Here is a 27,251-nt window from a genome sequence, read left to right as displayed (position 1 = left end):
TGATGGGGTGTGCTATGGTGTGTTGCTAGGAGGAGTAACTGCAGAATAAACAATATACATTTATATTAAAAGTTGAGATTGTATGCTTGAGGCAGAAGGAGAGACTTGCTAGTCAAGAAAAAAGGTATGTGTTTTTTGTTTTTGTTTTGGTTTTTGTTTTTTAGGGAGGAGCAGATTTAAAAATGGGGAGATAGGTTTTGAGAAAGGGACATTGGGGTCTGAACCATATGTGCACCTTTCAGCTAAGAATAGTAAGCATGAGAAGTTCAGGGGTACCCCCCAAAAGGTAGAGAACACAGAAAGTACCCAGAAATTCTTTTTATAGTTTTCTTTAATGTTTAAATCCCCAAACCCTAAACTCTATAGAGTCTGATCCTCCAGAAACCTATTCTAAAGCATTCTGAAATGGACTCAGGTCAGCCTCTTACCTCATCACCTGTTTATGAATTAAAACATCCTCCTTAGAAGTGGCTTCTTTTATTTTCCCCACAAATTCCAAAGTATGTATCTGCTTTCCTTTCTCTTTGATCCCTCTGTTTTGATCTGAATGCCTCTCCTCCTCAATACCTCCTTCAGACATTGTCCTAATGCACAGGTATAACAATATTGCACCCTTACCTGAAATTAGCTTTTGGTAGCTATTGTCTATAGGATACAATATAAATCCCTAAGCTTAATATTTAAGGCCCTCCACAGTCTGGCTCTAATCTGTCTTTTCAGCTTTACTGCACCTCCCAAAGGTTTAACTCGATCAATGCCATGAATACCAGCTCATTACAATCCCATGGACCTCCTTCTATACCATTAGTCTTAGGGGACAGGACTAACTCCCGCCTTATAGGCCAATACCAACTAAGAGTTCATTGCATTCTTACCCTGAGACGGGGAGGTGGTATATATGGTACAGTGGGAAGAGTTGCTGGGTATAGAGTTAGAGGACCTGAGTTTGAATCCTAGCCCTACTGTTTACTAACTTTAACTTTTGGCAAGTCACAACCACTCTGGGCCTCAGTTTCCTAATCTGTAAAATGAGAGAGTTGGATTAGTATGGTATAGTAGAAAGGGCATTGACCTTGGAGTCAGTAGGCTTTAGCTCAAATCCCAGATCTTCTACTCTCTACCCACATGTACACCTTGGCCAAATCACTTAATCTCTTTGTGCCTTAGTTTCCTTATCTGTAAAATAAGAGAGTTAGACTAGATGGCTTCTAAGATCCCTCCCAACTCTAAATCTATGATCTTATGTTGTCTAAGGTCCTCTTCATCTCTAAATCCTGAGAAATCTGGGAGTTGGGGGCAGGGCAAAGCTGGGAGGCACCCAAAGGGCTTAGCTTCTCTAGTCCCCACAGGATGCCCTGGGTGTATATGTGGAGAGTGGGGCGGGGGGGGGGGGGGGAGGTGGTGGTGGTACTTTTTCCTTTCCCTTGTTGGGTCTTGAAAACTTTTGCAGCTCTGTTTCAAACCAAGGACTAAAATTTCAGGACTGCTCTGATTACCAGTCTTAGGTCACATGGTGAGGGGATCAGGGGACCCTTTCTGAAGATATATTACACTCTAGAAATATGTGTAGCTAAGAGAGAGAAAAGCCTGCACATGGTCATTGAGCCCTACTTGGGTATTCCTAGATTCCAGGTCCACTTTCTGCCTTTCCTATGGATTTTTCTAGTTTAAACATGAGCAAAAAAGGCTGTCCTTTTTACTTTTCCTCCTCCTTATCTCTTGTATCCTGCACTCTCACTTGGGTCTAGCTCCCATCCCTCAAAGGACCTCTCATTTCCTCTCTGGCAGGAATTAGCTGTATCTTTCTTTGCCAGGCCCTGCACAAATTTCTCCAAGATGCTTAGTCATCGGAGCCAAGACTTTCCAATCCACAACTCTCCTGTAGGGTTTTAGCCTTCCTGCTCAAAGCTAGGTTGGGGGTACTCTAGAATCTAATACCTTCTGGTCAACCTCTGATCTCCTTCAGCTTTAATCTCACATTTCCAGCTGCATGTTCAACAACTCCATCTGGATGCCCAATTGAAACCTCAAATTCAACAAGTCATTATCATCGCTTTAAAATCCCCCTTCCAACATTCCTAGTTCTAATGATTGTATTAACCATACTCCCGGTTACTTAAGCTTAAACCTTGAAGTTGTCTTTGATACTTCCCTCTTCCTTCCTGCCCCTCCCCCCATTCATTGCCAAGTCCTTCTCATTCTACCTTGGCAATAATATCCCTGGCAGCCGTTCTTTCCTCTCTGTTCACACTATTGCCATTGTATTTCAGACCACATTATGTTTTACCTGGACCATTATAATAGCTTCCTAATTTTTCTCCCTGCATCATCTGTTCCCACCCAGAGCTTCTCACAGCTGCCAGAATTCTAAGTACATGTCTGACCATGTCACTCCCTTGCTCATTTGGTAGCTCTTTGTTATTCTCAAGAATAAAATATGAACTCTTTCTATAGTCACCTAAGACCCTCCACAATTTGGCTCTGACTTTCCCTTCCAGCACTATTCCATACTACTTCTCTTTATAGTCTCTGTATCCCAGCCACACTCTTACTAATTGTTTCCCTTCTCTCATCCCATACTCTCATGTCTCTGTCATCTTATTTTATTTTTTATTTTTTTTGGAGCGGGGAAGGCAGGGCAATTGGGGTTAAGTGACTTGCTCATGGTCATACAGCTAGTAAGTGTGTCAGGTGTCTGAGGTCATATTTGAACTCAGGTCCTCCTGACTCCAGGGCTGATACTCTACTCGCTGCACCACCTAACTGCTCCTCTCTGTCATTTTACACAGGCTATTTCCAATGCCTGGAACACACTCTCTTTCAGTGTGATGCAGTGAGGAGAGCATTGGATTAGGGATCCAAGAACCTGGCATCAGATCCTACTTCTGATAAACTCCTCAAGGGCAAAAACAATGTTATTTTTTCCTTTACTTCCTAATACCTTGCATATAATAACCACACATTAAATGCATTTTGGTTGAATTACTTGTTTTTTTCATGAATTGGCCACCAGAAAATTCTTATGGCAGAAAAAAGATTGGATTATTCAGACTTTTCTCCCCATCCTAGCAATTTCAATTCCCCCTCTCAGAGTTTAATTTCCTTATTAGTAAAATTAAGGGGCTGGAGTGAATGGTTTTCTACAGTCTTTTCTAGTTCTAAAAATTATATGATAATCTATACTCAGACATGAAGGGAACTCTCTTCTGGGGAAGACCAGCTTCTGTCTTCCATGAGTACTTTTTCCTTTCTTCTCTCCTAGCGTGAGTGTATCTCAATCCATGTGGGTCAGGCTGGTGTGCAGATTGGCAATGCCTGTTGGGAGCTGTACTGCCTGGAACATGGCATCCAACCTGATGGGCAGATGCCCAGTGACAAGACCATCGGGGGAGGAGATGACTCCTTCAACACCTTCTTCAGTGAAACTGGGGCTGGCAAGCATGTACCTCGGGCTGTCTTTGTGGACCTGGAGCCCACTGTGATTGGTAAGTTCAACTCTATTTATGCCCTTCCCCATGGCCCTAGTTACTGCACCCAGATTTTTTATTCCACTATAGAACATAGGAGCTGCAACTATTCCTTATTTTGAGTTTCCCTTATTACTGGAACTAATTGGAGCTAAAATTCTGAGGATATAGATTGTCTTTTAGTCTCTAAGCTTGAAGGGTCCACCTTGTTCAACATGATCCTCTATTCACCCCCCACCCCTGCTTCAAAGTAAAGCACACTGTCCTGCATATATTATCATTAGTAAATGTTTATTGAATTGAATTGAAGGGCTGTATAACTGCATTCTAGTTGAGGCTACAAAGGTGCGGAGCCCTTAAGTAGGGCAGCTTCAACCCCAACCTAGTCTCTCAGGCTACTCTGTCCCCCCAACCAGACCATAAGACATGGAAGGACCAAAGTTTATGCTCATTGCAGATGAGGTTCGGACTGGCACTTACCGCCAGCTCTTCCACCCAGAGCAGCTCATCACAGGCAAGGAAGATGCTGCCAACAATTATGCACGAGGCCACTACACTATCGGAAAAGAACTTATTGACTTGGTACTGGATCGAATCCGAAAGCTGGTAAGGATTGCCTATCCAAAGAAGAAGAGCATCATGAGGCCATCGGGGCTGCTAGGTTCTTTCCCCTTGCAATGGAGAAGAAGCAGGACCAGACAGGGAAAAAAAGGAAATTATAGTTTAAGAGGAAAGTGCCATTTTGAGATCCCAGAAGTAGAATAAGGACTGAGTGAATGCTTGGCCTCTAACAGGATTGAAAAGTGTGAAACTATTTTATTTTGTCATGTCTTGTCTGTATCCTACTGTAGTGCAAGACATATGGTTGGTAAGAGCTCAAGACATAGAGACCAGTGGATTGGTTGAGAAACTTATGAAATTCAGAAATACCCTAGGGGAAACCCTGCATGGTGATTACAAATGGGTTGCTAGTGTAAAGCACAATGATTCCAATAATTGGTTATCATGGATGAAAGGGATACTGACTACTTTCCCTGGTCATTTGCTGATTACCCAGTGATTGACTTTATAGCCACTTATTGGGATCAAAAGACTACCTTTTTTTACTCATTGATCAATTAATACATAGCACTTCCAGAAATAGGGTGGAACAGAGGGAATCTAGCATTAGGGAGATTGGAGGGGATAGACTGGCTTTTAAATCATGCCTAGAGTGTTTAAGGAAAATTGATCCCTTGGAACATTAGGAATTTTTTCAGAATGAAAGAGGGACAAGATGAGAAGATAGTATTTTTTTTCTTTGAGGGATAGTAAAAAGGAGCCCTTTGCTCACTTCAGATCACTTCTTGTGGAGGTTTTTCAAAAGTCTAAAAAAAAACCAAACTTTAAGGATTTTAAAACATCTTCTTTCTTTTTTCATACTTGTGGTATCATGTCCCAACTCTCTTTCTCCTTCCTACCCCATCCTCATTTCTAGGCTGACCAGTGTACAGGACTCCAGGGCTTCCTCATCTTCCACAGCTTTGGGGGTGGCACCGGCTCTGGCTTCACCTCCCTGTTGATGGAACGGCTCTCAGTTGACTATGGCAAAAAGTCCAAGCTAGAGTTCTCCATCTATCCAGCCCCCCAGATTTCTACAGCTGTGGTAGAGCCCTATAACTCCATCCTGACTACCCACACCACCCTTGAGCACTCAGATTGTGCCTTCATGGTGGACAATGAGGCCATCTATGACATCTGTCGCCGAAATCTAGACATCGAACGTCCTACCTATACCAACCTCAACCGTCTCATAGGTCAAATTGTCTCCTCTATCACGGCATCTCTTCGTTTTGATGGTGCCCTTAATGTGGACCTTACAGAGTTCCAGACCAACTTGGTGCCCTACCCTCGAATCCATTTCCCCTTGGCAACCTATGCACCTGTTATTTCTGCTGAGAAGGCCTACCATGAACAACTCTCAGTGGCAGAGATCACCAATGCCTGCTTTGAGCCAGCCAACCAGATGGTGAAGTGTGACCCTCGTCATGGCAAATATATGGCCTGCTGTCTCCTGTACCGTGGTGATGTGGTGCCCAAAGATGTCAATGCTGCCATTGCCACCATCAAGACCAAGCGTACCATTCAGTTTGTAGACTGGTGCCCTACTGGCTTCAAGGTTGGCATCAACTACCAGCCACCCACTGTGGTTCCTGGTGGGGATCTGGCCAAGGTACAGAGAGCAGTGTGTATGCTGAGCAACACAACAGCCATTGCAGAAGCCTGGGCTCGCCTGGACCACAAGTTTGACCTGATGTATGCCAAGAGGGCATTCGTGCACTGGTATGTAGGTGAGGGCATGGAGGAGGGAGAGTTCTCTGAGGCTCGGGAGGATATGGCAGCCCTGGAGAAAGATTACGAGGAGGTGGGCATGGATAGTTTGGAAGGGGAAGGGGAGGAAGAAGAGGGAGATGAGTACTAAAGAAAGAACTGAAAGTTTATTTCAAATAAAATGTTTTATGCTTATTGTCCACATGTGTGTGTCCTCATTTTGTCTATGTTTAAGACTTAGGAGTTTGACTGGGAGTTGGGGTTCTGATCCTAAAGAAAAATAGCACTTAGTGCCTCTCTACCCCACTAATTTTCTGTTCAGGCTCTGGAATTAAGGGGGATAAATCAGCTTTTTTAGGGTAGGAGTTCATTGAAAAAGAGAACTTGACCCATGAAGCATGGTAAAGCATCAGCAATCACAGCTATCTGGGATTCAACTATTTTTGCATTTTTCCTTGTAAGGAATGCACTGGGCGGGGGTAGGGGTGGGGGAGTGAAGGGACTTCAAGATCCAGAGAGGTTGCACTCCCACTACAACTCAGAACTCCTGAGCTCAATTGATCAACCAGCTCCACCTTAGCTTTCCTGGTGGCTGGGATTATAGGCATGCAATAGCATGCCCAGTTCACCTCGACTATTGCCTTCTAATTAGTCACCGTGTTTCAAGTCTCTCCCATCTTGCCCCCCTGCCCCAACTCCAATGGCTCCCTTTTACCTCTAGGAATAATTATAAAAGTCCTTTGATGGCATTTAAAGCTCTTCACCACCTGCCACCTCCTGCCTCTCTAGTTATATACTCTATTCCCCTCCACATATTCTACAATCCAGTCATCCCTGACCTACTTCTTCACACAATGCTTCATCTCCTATCTCCAAGCCTTTGCAAATATTCCCCAAGCCAAAAATGTCCCATCCCCTTCCCCCCCCCCCCCTTCCTCCTCACCTCTGCCTCTTAGAACCCATTGCTTTTTTTTTTTTTTTCAAGACTCAACTCAAGCATCATCTTCTTCAAGAGACCTTTCCCAATCCTTCCGGCTCTTAGTGCCTCCCCCTCTACAGTTACTTTGCACAGCTCTCCTTCGCTCAAATCAAAGTCAATTGCAATGTCATCATCTCCCCATGGTCCTCTTTGAGAACAAAGGACAAACCACACACAACCACAATCTTGCATCCACTTTGTAGCTATCATAACACTCTCTCTCTCTCTCTCTCTCTCTCTCTCTGTCTTTCTTCTTCTTCTTCCTCCTCCTCCTCCTCCTCCTTCTCTTCTTCTTCTTCTTCTTCTTTCTCCTCCTCCTCCTTCTTCTTTGTGTCCCTAGAGCTTAGCACAATGCTTGGCATATAGTAAATACTTAGTAAATGCTTGTTTAATTTGATTGTTAAGGGCCAACTTTGGTCATTTTCATATGACAGCATTCACTTTCAATCATTTTGCTGAGGTTTAGGAGTGCTAGGACCCCAAAATAGCAACATGCAGATCCTGCAGGAATGAATTCAACCAAGCCTTCTTTCTGCCAGAGAAAAAGGTTTATTAAAACACTGTCCAAGGTGGGCGTGATTCTAAAAATCTGCCACATTGGCCAGACTCTTAAAGCATCTTAGCATTGTCTAGACTCTGAGGAATCTGAGCATTTGTGACACTTGTACTGGCAAGCAAGCTGGATTGAACTGAGCACTTTAATGGAAACAAGATGGATCTTATATACAGAAAGACTGGGAAGGATAGGAGTGGACGAATAGTGTGGAGGAGGGATCTAGGGAAGATCTTGATGGCAGTGGCCAGTGATCTGGGGTGACTAGTGGTTCAAGAGAATGGGGTCTAGATAAGATCAAGGGTGGGAAGTAGCCAGGGGGTGGTTGCAATCTGGAGGTAACAAACAACTGGGAATGGGGAAGATTGGGTGTAGGCTACAACGAAAGGCCGTTGAGAGGATTTAGCTTCAGGCTAACACCGGAGACTTACTTGATCAAATGGGAAATTCAAGAAGAGTTCAAGGTGGGGTTTTCCTGGACAGTAGACTAATGGGACCCAAATTCTTTTGGGATAAGGGAAGAAGGTCTAGGCTTCGGCCCATACCCCATCAATTTTGGTTTTGTTTTTTCCATTTATATCATTGTAGTCATTTATACTGTTTTTCTGGTTCTGCTTGCTTTTACTTTGTATCAGGTCATTTGTTTTCCAATGCTTATCTGTATTCATCATATACATTGTTTTTTTCAGTTAAGTAGCACTCCCTTACATACTTGTAACACTATCTACTTTGTTTCCAATCTTTTGATACTACAAAAAGTGACTACTATAAATTTTTGGTTTGTATTGTCCACCTGAAAGTGTGGTTAAAGTAGGTGAACAAGCTAGGTGATATGTAAATTTATACTGTTTATTCCCTTAAAGCTGGCAGAGCTAGCTTACTTGTATGTACAAGGAGTCAGAGTATAAGTTTTGACTGTCTGAACAAAATGCATTTCAGGACAGTCCCAACTCAGCATGTCTGTGTCACTCAGAATTTATGATCTCCATGTATGTTTAATCACAATGTAAGAAAGGAATTTCTTAATTAGATAGGTTATAAATACAATAAGATGAGAGAGCTGACAAAATGTCCATTGAAATTATGATCCAGGACATCTCTATTTTCTTTACCATTAACACATTGTAACAGAGTATATTTCCATAAAACACTGAGATAAGGAAAAGTCCCATTATTCAAAATAGTGTTTTGGGTTAAGGGTCTCATCCTTAACGGCCATGAACAGAAGAAAGAATGTTCTTAAGTCAGCCCCATCTGGGCTTGTTGACATAGGAAGAGGTATTCTCTGTTTTGCTCAGAGAACAAAGTTGTTAGGTCCAAACTTTTCCTCTGGTTGATTAGTTCAGGCTCTGGCCCTTATTGAAGTTACTAAGTTGATATTAAATGATTATCAGTATGGAGTCTTGCTTTTTGTCATTGACCTCCTTAGGGGATATACTTAAGAGTGAGATCTTTGCATCAAAAGGTATGAACATTTTAATGACTTTCATAATTCAAATTACTCATCACTTCACAGTTCCATTAACAGTATATTATTGTGTGCATTATTGTGCCTCTCTTTTTCACAGCCCCTCCACCAATGGCTATTCCCATCTTTTGTCAAAGCCAATTTGCTCAGTGTGAGATGAAATCAATCAACAAGCATTTATTAAATCCTCACTTCTGCACAGGCACTGTGATAAAACACTGTGAGATTAAAAAAATAAAAAAACTTGAATTTTGATTTCATCAGTGTATGGAGCTCTGAGTAAGGACTCCCTTTATTAATGCAATTCAGTTCTTGCTCTGCGACTTATAGTCTTGGAGGGTAGCCTGGGGCACTGAGAAGCGACTTCAGGGTCACACAGTTAGTATGTATCAAAAATGGAACTTGAACTCAGGTCCTCCTAACTGGAAGGGCAACTCTATTCATTGTATCAGATCACTTCACATAAAAGTTGGGAATATAAAGACAAAAGCAAAAAGTAGTTTCTGCACTCAAAGAGTTTCCATTCTAATGGGGAAGACAATGTACACTTATACAGGCATATGTGTGTATATGTATATATACATACATACACACACCTATATGCACATACTCTGTATATATTGTCAACCTGAAAGTTTGGTTAAAAGAGGCAAACAGGCTAGGTGACATATAACTTCATATTGTTTATTCCTTTAAAGCTAGCAGATATGTGCATGCCCGGAGCCAAAATATAAGTTCTGACTGTCTGATCAAAGAATGAGAAGGCTTAAATACATTTTAGAACAATCCCAATTCAGGATGTCTGGGTCACTCAAATTTTATGATCTCCGTATATGTTTAACCATGGCGTGAGAAAGGAATTTTCTTAATTGAATGAGTTGCAAACACAGCAAGAGAGTTGACAAAGTGTTGATTGAAAATACAACCCAGGATATCTGTGTTTTCTTTTCCATTAACATGCCATAACATAGTATATGTCCACAAAATATTAAGATAAGAAAAAAATCCCATTATTCAAGGTGGTGTCTGCTTAAGGCACCCTGTCTTTGGTAGTCATCAACAGAAGAAGAATACTCTGATCAGCTCCCTCTGGCCTTATTGACACAGGAGGTGTTCTCTGAGTTTGCTCAAATCTCTTAGGCTGAGGTGTTTCTTCTGGTTGATTAGTTCAAGCTCTGGCCCTTATTGAGGTTCAAGTGATATTAAATGATCATAAATATGTGTGTGTGTATATATATGTATATGTATGTATATGTATATATGTATATGTGTGTATACTTTTATACATGTATATAAACATATGTGTGTATATAAACACATAGTATGTATATACATACATAAATACACACATATACATATACCTGTATAGGCATATGAGGTAGACAGATAGATATGGTATGCATGCATGTATGTGTATATATGGTATGTGTGTATACATATACATAGGTGACATATATACATATATATATGGCTAAATGATACAGTGGATAGAGTTCTAGGCCTGGAGTCAGGAAGACCTAAGTTCAAATCCAGCCTCAGACACTTACTAGCTGTGTGACCCTGGGCAAGTCACTTAACCCAGTTTGCCTCAGTTTCCTCATCTGTAACATGAACAAGAGAAGGAAATGGCAAAACCACTCCAATATCTTTTCCAGGAAAACTCCAAATGGGTTCATGAAGAGTTGGACACAAATGAAATGACTGAATTTGTGTATACTCATAAATATACACATATACAAATGTATAACACAAAGTAGATACAAGGTAATCTTAGAGGGGGAGGCACTAGTAGCTGGAGGGATTAAGAAAGGCCTTTTGGAAGAAGGTGATGCCTGAGTTAAGTCTTGAAGCAAGCCATGGATCGTAAGAGGCAGAGGTGAAGAGGAAGAACATTTTAGGCTTGGGGAATATTTGCAAAGGCTTGGAGATAGGAGATGGAGCATCGTATGAAGAATGGTGAGCAGGACAAGGATGACTGGAGTGTAGAGTACATGGAGGGAAGTAAGAAGGAAGGAAATAAGCATTTATTAAGCACCTACTGTTGAGGGATGGGGAGACAAGGTCCAGGAACCCCAAGACTGGAGTTCCCGGACAGGGTAGTTGAGGGGGAGTGCCCCTCAAGGACCCACATACTGGAGAGGGTTGGGGCATCTGGAATGAATTCACAGACCCAAGCGTTCTTCAAGTTAAGGTGGCAAAGATTTATTATGCTTTTCAGCAGGCAAGAGTTCTTAGGGAGCCTGCAAGCTTACAGGGGTGCAAGTAAAGTTTTTATAGGAGATTTTGGGGTGAAACATGTCAATTAAGTGTTTTGGGATAGGGAGTGGTTAAGGGGTGGTCAGTTCTTAAAGGAACATGCACTTTTTGTATCTACTGAGCAGGTATCTTGCCCAGATTTCACTGGGAAATAGCCCAAGGGTGGGGCGACCTGGAGGTGTGGTTTTTGCCTTGAAATGTCACTAAGTCAACTAACAGTCAGGGCTGACTGGAAATATCCAGGCTTCTTCCATCAAATGTCTTCTTAGACAAGATGAATGTAAGGGAGTATACCTATGTCTGGGTCTAGCATGTGTATGACAGGCCAGTGAGTAGTGAATATCTCTATCACCCAGTACATGGTCAGTTCAGCATGTACACAGGGAGTCAGACCTATATTCTATAGGTCCAGCTGTCCACTGTATCAGGAGGAGAGATAAGCATTTTGCTAGGGCATGCTGTCCTGTTTTGCTAGAGAGAAACTTCTAGGGATGGTGTTTTGAAGTTAGGGAGAAATGTGATTTTAGAAATGGATATGGTTTTGGAATTGGGATCCAGGCACAGGCACCCAAGCAGAGGCTAAGAAGAAATGTGATATTAGAATTAGGGTCCAAGCATAAGCACCTGAGCACCCCCATCCGTCACTACTATGTGTTAGGCACTGTATTAGTCCTTTACAAATATTATTTCATTTCATCCTCACAACAATCCTGGGAAGTAAGTGCTATTATTATCCCCATTTTATAGTTAAGGAAATTGAGGCAGATAGAGTAAAGTGACTTGCCCAGGGTCATTCAGCTAATATAAATATCTGAGATGACATCTGAACTCAGATCTTTCTGACTCCAGGTCTAGAGTTCTATCTACTACACCACTGAGCTGCCAGGAAATCAGGACGGGCCTTTCGAAGAGCTTTAAATGCCAAACAGAGGGTTTATAGTTTTTTTCTAGAGGTAGCAGGGAGCCATTGTAGTTTTCTGAGTTGGGGCTGTGCATGTGTGTGTGTGTGTGTGTGTGTGTGTGTGTGTGTGTGTGTGTGGAGAGGGGCGGGGAGGAATGACATTTGCTTTTGGTAAATCACCTTGGCAGCTATGTGCAGGATAGATTGAAGTGGAAAGAGACTAGAGACAAGGAGACTAATCAGAAGACTGTTGCAGTAGTTCAAATGGGAGGTGAGTGGACAGATGTATTCAAAAGATATTGTGGCAATAGAAATAAAAAGATCTGGCAACAGATGGACTATGTAGGGATGAGTGAGAGAAGACTGAAGGATAACACCAAGTCTGTCAGCCTCTGTGACTGGAAGGATACGGTGCTCTACGAAGCAATAAGGAAGTCTAGAAGAGGAGTGGGTTTTAGGGAAAAGATAATGAGTTCTATTTTGGACATGCTGAGTTTGAGATGCTTGTGGGACATCTGGTTCAAAACATCCAGTAGGAGGTTTATGATGCAGGATGGAGCTCAAGAGAGAGTTTATGGATGGAAATATAGCTCTGGGAGTCATCTGCATAGAGATGAGAATTGAACCCATGGGCTCTAATGACACCACCAAGTGAAAAAATCTTTCTATAATCCCTCTATTACCAACTATTTCCATCGTTTATTGCAAAATAAATATAAAATAAATAAATATGCAAAAAGGATGATTTTACAGAGCACAAAGTTCTCACTCAAGCACTTGAATGATCTCTATTGTTTTACTTTGCTATGAATGGGGTTTTTGTTTGTATGGGTTTTTTTGGGGAGGGCAACTGGGGTTAAGTGACTTGCCCAAGGTCACACAGCTAGCACATGTGTCACATGTCTGAGGCTGAATTTGAACTCAGGTCCTCCTGACTCCAGGGCCGGTGCTCTACTCACTGCGCCACCTAGCTGCTCCCATGAATGGCGTTTTGATGAGACTAGAACAGCTTCCCAAATCTCACTCAGGAGCCAGGGTGTCTCCCGGACCACTAGCCAGAATACTGTATCAAGCTAAAATGTAACTAAGGCAAATAAAACTGTCATCCTTTTAACTATATTGTAACATCTGGGATACTATTGTTTGAACAGAAGGAGGTATGGTCTGCATGGAGTATAGAGAAAGCAGAGGTAAGTGATAAAAGTCTGCCGGCATATCCCCGGCATTGCACGGGGGAGGGGAGCTCTGATTTTAGATGACTGTTACAAGTACTTTAGACAGAATCACCCCCAGTGTGAAGGATAATTCACCACATTACCACAGCTTGACGGAAGGATCCCTAAAGAAAATCCTACTTCGTTTGTTTTAATTCTCTGCTCGCCAAAAAACCTTCTGGTTCTTTGTAAATTGGTCTCCTAAGCGGACTTAACCACCAGGAGGGAGAGCCCATGTAGACAACCAGCACTAGTTTTCTCACCAGCCAGATCTCCCATGTAAATTAACAAATTGGCATTATGGTTTATTATGTCAGTCTCTTGTGTGTCTGCTGTATGTGAACCAACTCCTCAGAGCCCGAGCATAGGCTGAAAAAATTGAGCTGCTTAGCTTGTAAGGGCTGAGCACCTGGCTAGGAGTTTCACACCAATGATGCCAACATAAAGAGGTGTGACCTTGGCTCTCAGACAGTCTCCTTATGCATCTCCCCTTTAGCTTCATTTGCTTTTCCTGATCTCATGCTGGGCTAACTGCTCACACCATCAGAGCCAGCCTTTCACATCACACTGCTCTCCCTACTTCCCCTGGCTTGTGTGTTCACAAATCCCATTTCCCCTTAGTTCAGCTGAGACAAAGTGCACTTTTTCAAAAGGAACTTTTAATAAGAAATGAAAAGAAAAGGAAAAAAAGTATAAAACCTGTCATGCATCACTACATTCGTTCTCTCAAAGCTTGTAAAACATGCATATAGAGATAAGTATGAAAGCTCATTGTAAGACAGTGAGCCCAAGGATGGACAGACAAAAAGGAGATTTTATATCTTCAGAGCAATTCACTCTCACCCCTCTCTCCCTTCCTGGCTCAGGATGCCTATGTCAGCCAAAATGATAGTCTCCATATGGCTAACCATGATATGAGAAAGGACTTTCTCAATTGGGTAGGTTGTAAATACAATAAGATAGGAGAACATCAAGGTGTCAATTAAAATTATAGATCCAGGGTGTCTGCATTTCTTTTACCATTAACATGACATAATATAACAGAAGAAAACATAAGAAAAGTCACATTTATTCAAGTTAGTGTCTGGTTCAAGATGCCTTGTAAGGCATAAACAGTAAATAGTCATTAACCAAAGAATGCTCCTGGTCAACTTCATCTGGCCTTGTAGTTGCTGACACGGGAAGGAGAATCATGAGTTCACTCAGAGAGCAAAGCAAAGCATGTCTGTTATGCCAGAACATGCAAAACATTATAATAGGTTAAGCTCAGAGTGGGCCAAAATGTCTCTCCTGATTGGCCAATCCAGGTTTTAGGCCTTTCTCAGGTCTTGGGAGCTCAAAATGGTTTGAGGAGGAGTCTACAAAGCATAAAAAAGGAATGAGTTTCTGCTAAGCATATGCCCCTAAAGAGTTTTAAGACAGAAAAATCCTACATTCCCCAATTGATAAATGGCCAAAGGATATGAACAGGCAGTTTCTAGAGGAAGAAATTAAAGCTATCTATAGTCATATGAAAAAAAGCTCTAAATCACTATTTATTAGAGAAATGTAAATCAAAACAACTTTGAGATACCTTATCACGCCTATCAAATTGGCTAACATGACAAAACAGGAAAATGATAAATGTTGGAGAGAATGTGGGAAAATTGGAACACTAATTCATTGTTGGTAGAGTTGTGAACTGATCCAATCATTCTGGGAAGCAATTTGGATCTATGCCCAAAGGGCTACAAAAACGTGCATACCCTTTGATCCAGCAATACCGCTTTAGAGCTGTATCCCAAAGAGATCATAAAAATGAGAAAAGGACCCACATGTACACAAATATTTATAGCAGCTGTTTTACTGGTTGCCAAGAACTGGAAATTGAGAGGATGCCAATCAACTGGGGAATGGCTGAACAAGTTGTGGTATAAGAATATAATGGAATACTATTGTTCTATAAGAAATTATGAGCAGGTGGACTTCAGAAAAACTTGGGAAGGCTTACGTGAACTGATGCTGAGTGAAGTGAGCAGAACCAGGAGAACATTGTACATAGTAACAGCCACAGTGTGTGATGACTGACTTTGATAGTCTTAGCTTTTCTCAGCAATGCAAGGACCTAAAACAATTCCAAAAGACTCATAATGGAAAATGTCACCCACATCCAGAAAAAGAAATATAAAGTGTGAATACAGATTGGAGCATACCATTTTAATTTTTTTTGTTTTGTTTTATGTTTTTCTTTCTCATGTTTATTCTCATTCATTCTAATTCTTATAGATAACATGACTAATGTGAAAATATGTTTAATAGGAATGTATATGTAGAGTGTATATTGGATTGCATGCCATCTTGGGGAGGGGGAGAGGAGAGAGGGGAAGAAAATTTAAAACTTATGGAAGTGAATGTTGAAAACTAAAAATAAATCAATAAACTTATTAAAAAAAGAAAAGAAAAAAAAAGAAAAGTCCTTCATATATCATTCACCATCACACTGTGATAGCAGAAAATGAAAAACAAAGCGGCTGCCCATCGATTGGGGAATAGCTAAATAAATTGTGCTGTATGAATGAAATAGAATATGACATATGCAATGATGAATATGAAGAATTCAGAGAAGCTTGATTTTGTGGTTAGTAGATGGGGAACATGTCCTAGAGTCAGAAAGATCTGGATTCAAATCCTACCTTAACCACTAACTGTGTAACCTTTGGCAAATTACTTCACCTTTCTGCGCCTCAGTTTCTGTGCCTTAGCCTACAGAGAGGCTTCTTATTTATAAAATGAGGCTGTTGGACTCCAGGGTCTCTTGGGTTACTTCCAGCTCTCAATGATTCTATGAACTGATGCAGAGTGAAGCAAACAGTTGTAGGGAAATAATTTACAAAATGGCTACAATGTAAATAAAAAGAATAACAACAAAGTTGTGGAGTTGTGAACTGATCCAACCATTCTGGAAAGCAATTTGGATCTGTGTCCAAAGGGCTATAAAACTGCGTACCTTTTGACTCAGCAATATCGCTTTTAGGTCTGTATCCCAAAGAGGTCATAAAGGCGCAGCTAGGTGAGTGGTGCAGTGAGTAGAGCACCGGCCCTGGAGTCAGGAGGACCTGAGTTCAAATATGGCCTCAAACACCTGACACACTTACTAGCTGTGTGACCATGGGCAACTCACTTAACCCTAATTGCCTTGCCTTCCCCCCTCCAAAGAGATCATTAAAAAATGGGAAAAGGACTCACATGTACAAAAATATTTATTACTCTATTTATAGCCAAGTATTGGAAATTGAGGGGATGCCCCTCAGTTGGGGAATGACTGAATAAGTTGTGGTATATAAACATAATGAAATATTATTGTTCCATAAGAAATGATGAACAGGTAGACTTCAGAAAAACCTAGAAAGATTTAAATGAACTGATATTGAGTGAAGTGAGCAGAACCAGGAGAACATTGTACACAGTAACAGCAGCATTGTATAATGACCAACTCTGATACAGACTTACCTTCTTAGCAATACAATGATCTAAGACAATTCCAAAAGATTCATAATGGAAAATGCTGTCCACATCCAGAGAAAGAACTATGGAGTTTGAATGCAGATAGAAGCATACTATTTCTCTCTCTCTCTCTGTCTCTCTCTGTCTCTGTCTCTCTCTCTCTCCCCCCCCTCCCCTTTGGTTCTAATTCTTCTTTACAACATGACTAATGTGGAAATATGTTTAATATGATTGTACACGTATAGCCTATATCAGATTTCATGTGTCTTGGAGAAAGGGAAGTGGAGGGAGGGGGAGAAAATTTAGAACTCAAAATCTTATAGAAGTGAATGTTAAAAACCAAAAACAAACAAACCAACAAATAAACAAAATAATAACAACAAAAAAGTATCCCAAACTGAACTGTATAATGATAAAGTCCAAGTTTGTCCTGGGAGAAGAGTTGACAAAGTATTGCTCTCTAGTTTCTAGGTGAAGGTAAGGGATTATGGGTGTGGACTATTGCATATACAGTGAGATTAATGTAATTTTGCTGAGTTCTTTTCCCCACCCCACCCCCACCCCAACTCTTTTTTTATTCTTTGTTATGAAGGATGGCTCACTGGTCCAGAAGAGGGGCGTAGTCATGGTGGTGATAATGTTGGGAGGTGTAGTCCGAAAGGTAAGTGATACACAAATAAAAGATATCAATAAAAATGAAAACATTTAAATGAAAAATTCCAGCACCCCCAACCTACCTGACAAAGCATAAAAGTAAAAATCCTGCTAAGTATAAGAAAAGGATGAGTTTATAGAGCACATACCTCTTACTCAAATACTCAGAATGATTTGTTGGCTCATTAATTTGGATGTTTTCTCCATCAGTGAAGGTTATGGCCCATCCAATGGCATCCTCTGGGACTCTTGTCCTTGTCCTTCCATAAATTCACCACATGGGGTCCACTCAGCACACTGGATGGAGGCCTTCTTATCCTGACTTTAGATACTCCAGAAATCATAGGTTGGCATTGCCAGTAGGAGTTGTCCAGGGATGCTCTGGTCCCATTCCTCTACTTACTTTGAGGTTGGGGATTGTCGAGTCACTTTAAATTCCAATGAGCATCGTTGCTGGCCCTACCTAACAGTGTTCTTAGTTCCTTCCAGACACAGCTTCCTTTCTGTGCTGTGTTCCTGTCACATTTTTGCTCTGTTCTGGCCTTCAGAAAAGCATTCCCTTATCTTTGGGCGAAGCAGTTACTTCTTCCTTGGATCTCATAATTCTTCTGCAGTAGAACCTCAGTCTACTTCCTTGGCAGTCTCTATGGTGCCACATCTTGTTCTTGATATTGGCTTTTCTTTGCTTCATTCCTTTTCTCTAAGACATATTCCCTAGTAGGCTGTCAAGGTTACTTCAACAGGAAACAGAGTTTAACTAAATTTGAACATTTTAATTTGAGTAAATTTAAGCAATCACAGGGCTGCTGCAGTTTGCTGGGAAAGCAAAAAGTGTAACAATGCTTATCAGAGAAAAATTCCCTTTGCCCTGCATCTTGTTGAACAGATGTTTCTTAACTATAAATCGCGTGGGCTGTATATCACCTATGTTCTACTTTGATTTTCAGTACTATATGTCACTTATACTTTGGGCATATTTTTTAAAAATTTGTTTTATTTTTTCAATTATCAAGCATTAATTTCTTTTCTCTTTATCTCACCCCATCCCTCCTAACTGGGGAAATGGGGGAGGAAAAAAACACAACAGAATCCTTGTAACAAACATTTGGAGTCAATGAAACAAATTCCCATATGTACAAAATGTGTGTCCCATTCTTCATATCTCTGTTAGGAGATTTACCTATATCTTTCTAAAGTAGAAATTTCTTAATAATGAGAATGGTTTTACACACACACACACACACACACACACACACACACACACACACACACACACTGTGCTAGCCAATCAGAATAGAGGGAGTATTTTTTTTTATTTTGTTGCTTTTTTTTAAAATATAAAATAAGTCATAAAATCTAATTGTGTTTATATTGAGATATCTCTCTTTTTTGATCTCCCTTGTATTGCAAGTAAAAAAAAAATCTGTTGACTAATGACTGCATATTGCAGTTTTTCTTTCAGCTATCACAATACACTCTTTGATGGAAGCTTGGCATCTTCAATAATTATTCCAAGTTAACATCTGGACCTAGTTTCCCAACAGTCCTTGTGGCCTTGACTGTGGAGATCATTTTCCTTGGAGCCTGCCTTCATTGTACCAGTTTCCTTCTATGTCAGAATCTGTCTTCTTATTATTAAGCTAGTACTCCCTTTTTTGGGAACCCTTAGGTTCCTGTCTGAAGGCTGCCTCCTGCCCTCCCTCTCTTACAGAGCACATGACAGACATCCCCAGTTCAGTGATGAGTCTCATCTAGTCTCAGGTTACAGGTCCCACCCATTTGTTCTGAGTTATCTTTAGTGACTCATTACCTCCTCACAAACGTCAGAATTACTTTACAGGTAAAATAGCCATAACAGGCCTTTTTTTTTATTTTATTTTATTTTTTTTACTAATACTCTTCAAGGAGCTTCCCTTGCTTTTTCTCACCTTACGGAAAGGTTGTGCTAGGCCTGGTACCTCTCCTAATCTCCAATGGTCAGAGCACCAAGTGGAAGAAAGGAAGAAAGAAAGAAGAAAAATAAAAAGAAAGAAAGAAGGAAAAGGAAAGAAAGAAAGAAGGAAAGAAAAAGAAAGGAAGGAAGGAAGAAAAGGAAAGGAAGAAAAACTGGAGTGAATTGTTCTCTATTCTCTGACCATCTCCATTACCTCCCTGCAACTCTGATCCACCTGCCCCAACCCTGACCTATCCATCATTTTGAGACCTTTCCTCATCCTCCTAGTTATTGGCACTCTTTATTTTGAAATTGTATATACTTTGTACCTACTTACATGTACTTAACTGTAAGCTCCCTGAGGACAGGGACCAGTTCTTTTTTTAATTTTTGTTGTTCTTGTTTCTTTTGTTTTCTATCCTCTTGGCATATCACAGTATCTTGACTATATATATTGGGCATTTAATAAATATGTGTTTAATTGAATTGAATTGCGTTGGAGTTTAAGTTTTATCATAACCTGAAAGATAAGAGATGAAGAGGAATGAGGAGGATGAAAAGGAAGGTGGAGTATGATTCAGAACACTTAACTCACTTCCAGAAGGAACAAAGGGAATCAAATCACTACAAGAGAAACCAGGGCCTTCATTTCCTGTCTTTCTCCTAAGCTCTTTCTCTGTCCCTTTGTTGTGTTCTCCTCCCTCTTAGGGGTAGTATAGCTGACCTTCAGTTACCCTCCCTGTCCCAGGGTAGGGAAGACCCCATCTTTCCTGATGCCTTTTCTCCTGGGTCCACCTGACACTTTCATGCCCAGACTGTGACTTAGTCACCTTAGAGGAAAGGAAGAGTGTTTTTCTCTCCCTATTCAAGATATCAGGATATCAGGCAAGTAGGGACACCCTGATCTAGGGAGGGGGAATACAGCTGTCCTAGAACAGGACCCTGGACTTTCAGCTTTAATTAGAAAGATCTTCCCTAGCACCTGAGGTAAGGTCGAAGTTGGGGCCACATAGAAGGGTGAGATAAAGGATGAGATTGAAAAAAAGGAAAAGGAAGAATGGAATAGGGAAGGGAGAGACAAAAATGGCTGCGTGATAGAGAAGGACCTAGGAATTGGCAGGAAAGTCACCCAAGGTGTCCCATGCTTTAAGAGGTTTGGGAATGTTCCAAGATTCAAATATTACAGTATTACAGGGCACTGAGTTTTTATGTTGGGAAAGAGTTTGTTCTTGTTCTAAAAGTATTTCCCAGTTACCCAAATGCAGTCTAGCCCACTATCTTCCTTCTGTTTAATTATGAGCCCAACTCGTCATGAACCTGGAGTGTCTGTCTTCAATATATTTACTCTCTCACTGGACTGGCTATTCAATTGAATGTCACAGTCTACAGAATAGACATGCTTTTGCCATGTTGTTTTTCCTCTATAGATGGCTAAGTCAGTTTCTTCTGATTAATCATGAATTTATTGAGGAAGCCTGGAAAGGTTTGGGGTGTTGATGCAATCACTGTCATTGATATGACAGCACAACCACCATATTTGGACTCAACACTATAGTCCCTGACATGCTATGTGAAAAAGTAGAAATCGTGCTTAAAAATGCAAAGTAAGGCAAGATGGCTGTAATGGTCCATTTATGCTAGAGGTGATACATTAAAAATATTGGGGGAATCATTCAAAAAGTCTTCTCGAGAAGACAGATATGAAAAGAATGAGGAGGGGGAATCACATCTGCTTTTATTGTCTAAAAAAGGAAATAAAGAGAGGCCATCACTAATTACTAAGCCCTAGTCTACTTTTTTTGTCTCAACACAATCTCTATGAGGAAGATCTATATCAATAACAAAAATAACCTCTATGAAAACATGAGGGAGCAGGGAAGTTTTACAAATTATGTTCTTTTGGGGAAAAAAGTTTTAGCGATGTCTTTTGTTCTGGAATTTCAGATCACATTTATTTCTGAATATATATCCCCTTCACTCTGACCCAGAAAGCTTTATACAGTACCAATTTTTTTAAACCCAGATCTTCAAAAATAATCAATTTATCAACCAGGTTCAACAGCATATATTTCATTCCATCTTTCCAAGAAAAGGAGGGTGGCACTACAAGACTGGAGAATGGTAAACTCACTAATTTTCGAAGAATGGAAGAGAACAGTCATTGAACTATAAGCCAATGAGCTTGACTGAGATTACTGGTAAAATTCTAGAATGGATAATTAAAGAAATGGTAAGCACAAGCTAGAAAAGCAGACAGTGATATAGCCATCATGGACGTATCAGGAATAAGTCGTTCCAGACTAAATCTATTTCCTTTTTGGGGGGATGGGGTTACTAAACTAGGGGAGGAGAGAAATGCTATAGATACAGCATACCTCCATTTGAGCAAAGTATCTGATAAAGTATGTCATACCATTCTCATGGGAAAGATGGAAAGATGTGGAATAGATGAAAATGTAATTAGGTGAATTTGAAACAGATTGAATGCTTAGACTCAAAAAGTAGTTGTTAATAGTTCAACATCAACTTGGTAGGCCTCCATTTGAATGCCTCGGGGAAATGTACTTGGTCCTCTACTATCTGACATTTTTATCAATAACTTGAATACAAGCCTTGATGTTATTCATATCAAATTTGCAGAGGACATAAGGCTGGGAGGGATACCAAACAGATCAGATGACATAAGACCTTGACAGGCTAGGTCTTTGGGTGGAAACCAAATACAATAGGAAGTACATGTAAAGTCTCATGGTTGGTTTCAAAAAATTGACTTAAGAAATATAGGAAAAATTTAGAACTTGAAAATATTATAAAAATAAATGTTAAAAATTGTCTTTACATGTAATGGGAAACATAAAATATTATTTTAAAAAAAGGAAATGTAGGGTAGAATGGCAGCTTGCTAGCAATCAGTTTTAATGGACTACAAGCTTAATATGAGTCAAAAGTATTATGTGACAACCAAAAATCAAATATGATGTTGGGCTACATTAAGACAGGTCTGGCTTCCAGGAATAAGGAAGAGATAGATTCTTAACCATAGATTTCATTTCAGAGTTCATTTACTTGGATGGGAAAAAATTACATCTTAATTGCATTAACCTCCAACTGAAATTTTGTGTTTCCTTCAACGTGGGAAAGAAATGTTATTTTGAGAAGGGGTCTGTAGGCATCACCAGATGACCAAAGGGGTCCATGACACACCCCCGACCTATACTCTGTCCTGACCATATTATATCTGGAGTATGGTGTTCCATTCTGCGTACCAGAGCTTACAACAGACATTGTAAGCAGAAGAACATCTAAAGGAGGGACACCAGGATAGGGAGGGGTCTTGAATCCTCATCACATGACGGATGTTTGAAAGAACTGGGATGTTTAGTATGGAAAATCTTGGGAAGACATAGTAGCAGTCTTTTTCAGGCTTCAGTTTCTTCATCTGTAAAATGAGAATAATAATAGAATGTACATCACAGGGCTGTTGTGTACATTAAATTAAATAAGATAGTGTAGGTGAAACACTTTGTAACCCTGCCCCCCAAATCTATGTAAATATCAGCTATATATAAAAAAATTGGCTATTAAATTTATTTTGGATTTAAATTAAATGTTTTGTTTGGCCCATAGAAGGCATAACTAGAAGTAATGAGTGGAAGTAGCAAAGAGGCAAATTTACATTTAATGTCAGGTGAGAAAAACTTCTCTACAATTAGAGCTGTCCAAAAGTGGAATAAATTGCCTCAAAAGGTGATGGGGTCTCCAATATTGGATGTCTTTGAGTAGAGGCTAATGATCACTTACTTAGTATGTACTCAGTATATATGTATATTAATGTGTATATATAATTATATATTATAATAATATATAATATAATATAATACATATAATTATTATTATAATACTGGGAATTCCTGCATGGTGGGGGTCAGACTCAATGGCAGCTGAGATCTCATCCAACTCTAAAATCCTTTGATTCTGTGATTCTCTCACCTCTTCCCTCAGGCAAAGCTTGGTCATTGTAATTACAAAGCATTTGGTTTCATTGTCTTCTCTTTTTCTGTTTACATTGTTGTCACCTTTGCACATATTGTTTTCCTGGTTCTGCTTGCTTTACCATGCATTAGTTCATTTAAGTCTTCTCATGTTTCTCTGAATTCCTTGTATTTGTTGTTTTGTATTCCCCAATACAGCAGCTAGGTGGTGCAGTTTGTAGAGCACTGGGGCCTGGAATCAGGAAGACCTGAGTTCAAATTCAGCCTTAGACACTTAGGTATGTGACTTTGGGAAAGTCACTTAAGTCTGTTTGCCTCTGTTTCCTCATCTGCAAAATGAGCTGGAGAAGAAAATGGCAAACCGTTCTAGTATCTTTGCCAAGAAAACCACAAACAGGGTCACAAAGAGTTAGACATGACTGAACAACAAAATTCCCCCAATTAATGATGCTCCACCTGGTTTCCAGTTCTTTATGTAGCAAGGGCCATCCTATGAAATGTGTACATGTATAAGCTTTGTTTCCTTTGCTGCTCCTGGTGATACCTGGCTCAGTGCTAAAGGATTTGTGCTTTGAAGTGAAAAAAGCAATTTCCTTATCAGTTCCTTCATTTCCTGACAGGAGTGAGGAGAGTGGAGTTTATTTTTAGACTATTAGCCACTGATCCAGAATGAACCACTCATTCAGTAGACTGTAACAGGAGAAACGACTTCTACTCTTGTTTTTTTGTTCCAGACTCTAGAAAGTTGTTACGGAACTCTCTTTATTATTCCCTATGAAGGTGGTGGAAGAAGGCCTCTTCTTAACCCTCAGCACTGATGCTTCCACATGACAGCTAAAGTGAACCTGAGCCTGGGCTTCAGGCTCCTGGCTGCCTTTACCTCCTTGTGTTTCTTTCTTGAGCGTAGGGGCCTGATGTGGATGTTTGTGGCCCTGCAGCCCTCATGTGAAACAGAACAGCAGCAAAAGGAGCTTTTCTGCAAAAGCACTCTTCTACTGCTTCTTCTTTTTCTTTGGAGGCAGTCAGGGTTGAGTGACTTGCTCAGGGTCACACAGCTAAACAGAACTCTTCTTGAAGATGACCACTGATAGAAAGATCAGTTAAGCCAAAGTCTCACTTGTCAGGAAATGTCAACTCACAAAATGATACTTAGAACCTAACCCATGAGATGATGGAATTTTTGAACAACCTCTTCACCTTCATCTTGATTCTGCACTGTCTGAACAACTCCCTCAAGGTTCACATCTTCTGGTAAGCCATGTTAGGGGTTGGGGGTCATCATCTTATTCATGGTAATGTTTTCTGAGAAGGGTATAGTTCCAGAAAACTCCTCAGTTCTGACCAAGGGATTCTGAATTTCCTGGCTGCTTGAACTCACAAGGAAGCCTCCAAAGCTGAAAACATTCATCTCAGGATCACTGCTTAATCACCTATGCTCAGGGAGAGAAACGTAAAGCTGAAGTGGCAGCTTAGGACCTCAAGATACCAACTCAAGCTCACTTAGATGAATATATACTACAACTTTCTAGCATTTTAGCATTCAACAAAGAGGTGGGGGGGGGAGGAGGGAAGAGAGGTACCCCGCACAGGAAGTCAAAGAGAGAGAGAGTCACAGAGTGCTTACATACTAAGTAGGTGGGAAGAGAGCTCAATGACAGAAGTTATCTCTTCCTGAGGAGGTGGCTCTTTCTGGTTCAGCAACCAATGCTCTTTTGAAGCATCACTCCTCCCTTTCTGCCATCACAGGAACCAAGATATTGCTGACTCATTCCAAAACACAAAGTCCTTCAGTGCCAAGTGGCCTGCCAGAAGTGGCCAGGGAAACTCAGCTCAGCTCTACACATGCTCCATGAGTCATGCTCATGGGTCATGCCAGAGCATGTGAGAGTGGGTCAGGGTTTGTAATGACCTACATTCTATTGTTTATTATCTATATAGTTTATTTTGACATATATTGACTATTTGTATAGTATTCCTATTTACCCTTTCGTGAACACTTCCTGTTTCCCAAATTAGATATTACAACAACCTGAGGTTCAGATAGCTCAAACCTCAGCATTTTGTCAGTGATCTGCACCTAGTAGGTGTGCAATAAATACTTGTCGATATTGATGATGGTGGTGGTAGTAGTGAATGAGAGGAGGAGAGAGAATAGATTTCAGAATGTGCTTAACATAGCCTTAACTATGTAGAAGCAGTGAGGAGCCACTGAAAGGTTTTTGAGGGAGGTGGGGTAGAGTATAGGTAAAAGGGTGACATGGTTAGATCTGTGCCTTAGAAGGATTCTATTTGCAGTTTTTGAAAAAGGGATTAGAGTGGCAAGAGACATAAAGCTTTTCAAATAGTCTAAGTGAGAAGTGCTGAGAACCTGGAACAGAATGGTAGCAGTGGGGTGGAGAGAGGAGAATGCATGCGGAAAATGTTGTATTGATAGAATTGACTGGGCTTGGCAACTGATTGGCTGTGACATGTGAGGGTGCAGGGAAAGTATATAACGAGACTGAGATTTTGGCCCTGAGTGACTAGAAAGATGCTGACACAGTGAGGTGAGAGGAGGTTTAGGAAGTTATCTGGTCCGGGACATGTTGAGAGGGAGCTGCTGGTGGGGATGTGCGGGTGGTTACGTGCGGCAAGCAGCTGGAGCTTTAGGATTAGAATTTTCAGAGAAGTGCTCAGGGCTGGGCTGGATGCATAGATTTTAGAGTCATGTGCACAGAGGCGACAATTGAATCCATGGAAACAGGATGAGATCATCAAGAAAAAAGAGTGGGGAGAGAGAAAACCTAGGACAGAGCTTTGGGGGACACCCACACTTGGGGGAGGGAAGAAGATGGTGAACCAGTAAAGGGAATTGAAAAGGAGCAGAGAAAGAAGGTAGGAGAAAAACTGAGTGAGTAGAAGCCCAAGGAGGAGAGAAGGTTCAGGAGGAGAGGGTGAGCAAGTATTAAATGTTACAGAAAACTGGAGGGAGCTAGGACAGACAAAATCTATTTTTTTTCAATAATGTTTTAAAAGCTAAGCCTTATGTGTTTATGTTTTTATGTTGACTGCTGGAATGTAAACTTCAATTCAGTAAGCATTTAAGTACCTAGAAGTTGCCAGGTGTGGGGATAAAAAGCCAAAATAAAGACCAGTCCCTCCCCTCCAGGAGCTTCCATTTTACTGAAGAGATACAACATTTTTGCATCTAAGTCCATACAAGATAATTTGAGGGGAGAGCTCAAATGGCTCAAGCCATCAGGACAGGCTTCCCATAGGTAAAGCTTGAGTTGAGCTTTGAAGAAAGGCAAGGCTTGTAAGAAGCAGGGAACATGGATGAATAGTCCAGAGTGGTAGATTACGACTTGCAAAAAGGCAGGATGAAATTCTGAATTTGAGCAAAACCACACAGGCTAGTTTAACTGAAATGGAGAGCTCATGAAAAGGAGGAATTGGACATTAATTTGGAAAGATTGGGTGGAGTCAGACTGGGAAGGTCTTCCCTGCTAAGCATAAGGGCTTTTAATTTATCCTAGAGCAATCAGGGAGCCACAGGAGATTTCCCAGGCAGGAGAGTTACTTGGTCAGTCCTGTACTTCAGGAAGATCATTTTGGCAGATGTTTGGAGGATAGATTGTTGAGATCAGGGACCAGAATCAGGGAATACAAGTAGGAGGTTATTTATAACAGTATTTATGTCATGGTTCATCAATATCACATCATTTGATCCTCACTACAACCCTGGGAGGTATGTGCTGTTACATCCCCATTTTACAGATGAGGAAACTAAGACAGACAGAAGTTAAGTGACTTGCCCAGGGTCACACAGCTAGTTAGGGTCCGAGACTGGATTTGAACTCAGATCTTTTTTATTTCAAGTCCAGTGCTCTTATCCATTGTGTAATCTAGCTTTCTCTGAACTATTACACTAATCTAGACAAAAGCCCAGACTAAGGTGATGGCCATGTGAATATGGAGAAGGGGAGAGATGTAAGAAAAGGGTGGGGGGCTACTAGAACTGATGTCCCTTCCCAACTCACTGGATATGGGGAGTAGGGAGAC

At 40.8% G+C, this 27,251-nt stretch overlaps 1 protein-coding gene across 1 annotated transcript; it reads left to right on the top strand.

Moving 5' to 3' along the window:
• The first annotated feature begins 3,341 nt into the window (after positions 1 to 3,341).
• LOC118846214 (tubulin alpha-1D chain) lies at positions 3,342 to 5,928 on the top strand. Its single transcript, XM_036754511.1, has 3 exons — positions 3,342 to 3,485; positions 3,925 to 4,073; positions 4,945 to 5,928. The coding sequence occupies exons 1-3, from the start codon at positions 3,365 to 3,367 to the stop codon at positions 5,926 to 5,928; spliced, it is 1,254 nt and encodes a 417-aa protein (XP_036610406.1). The 5' UTR covers positions 3,342 to 3,364.
• Positions 5,929 to 27,251: the final 21,323 nt, after the last annotated feature.

This window comes from Trichosurus vulpecula, chromosome 4 (genome assembly GCF_011100635.1).
Source record: "Trichosurus vulpecula isolate mTriVul1 chromosome 4, mTriVul1.pri, whole genome shotgun sequence".
Lineage (NCBI taxonomy): Eukaryota > Metazoa > Chordata > Mammalia > Diprotodontia > Phalangeridae > Trichosurus > Trichosurus vulpecula.
Note: the sequence above shows the minus strand (reverse complement) of the source record. Positions and strands in the feature narration are given on the sequence as shown.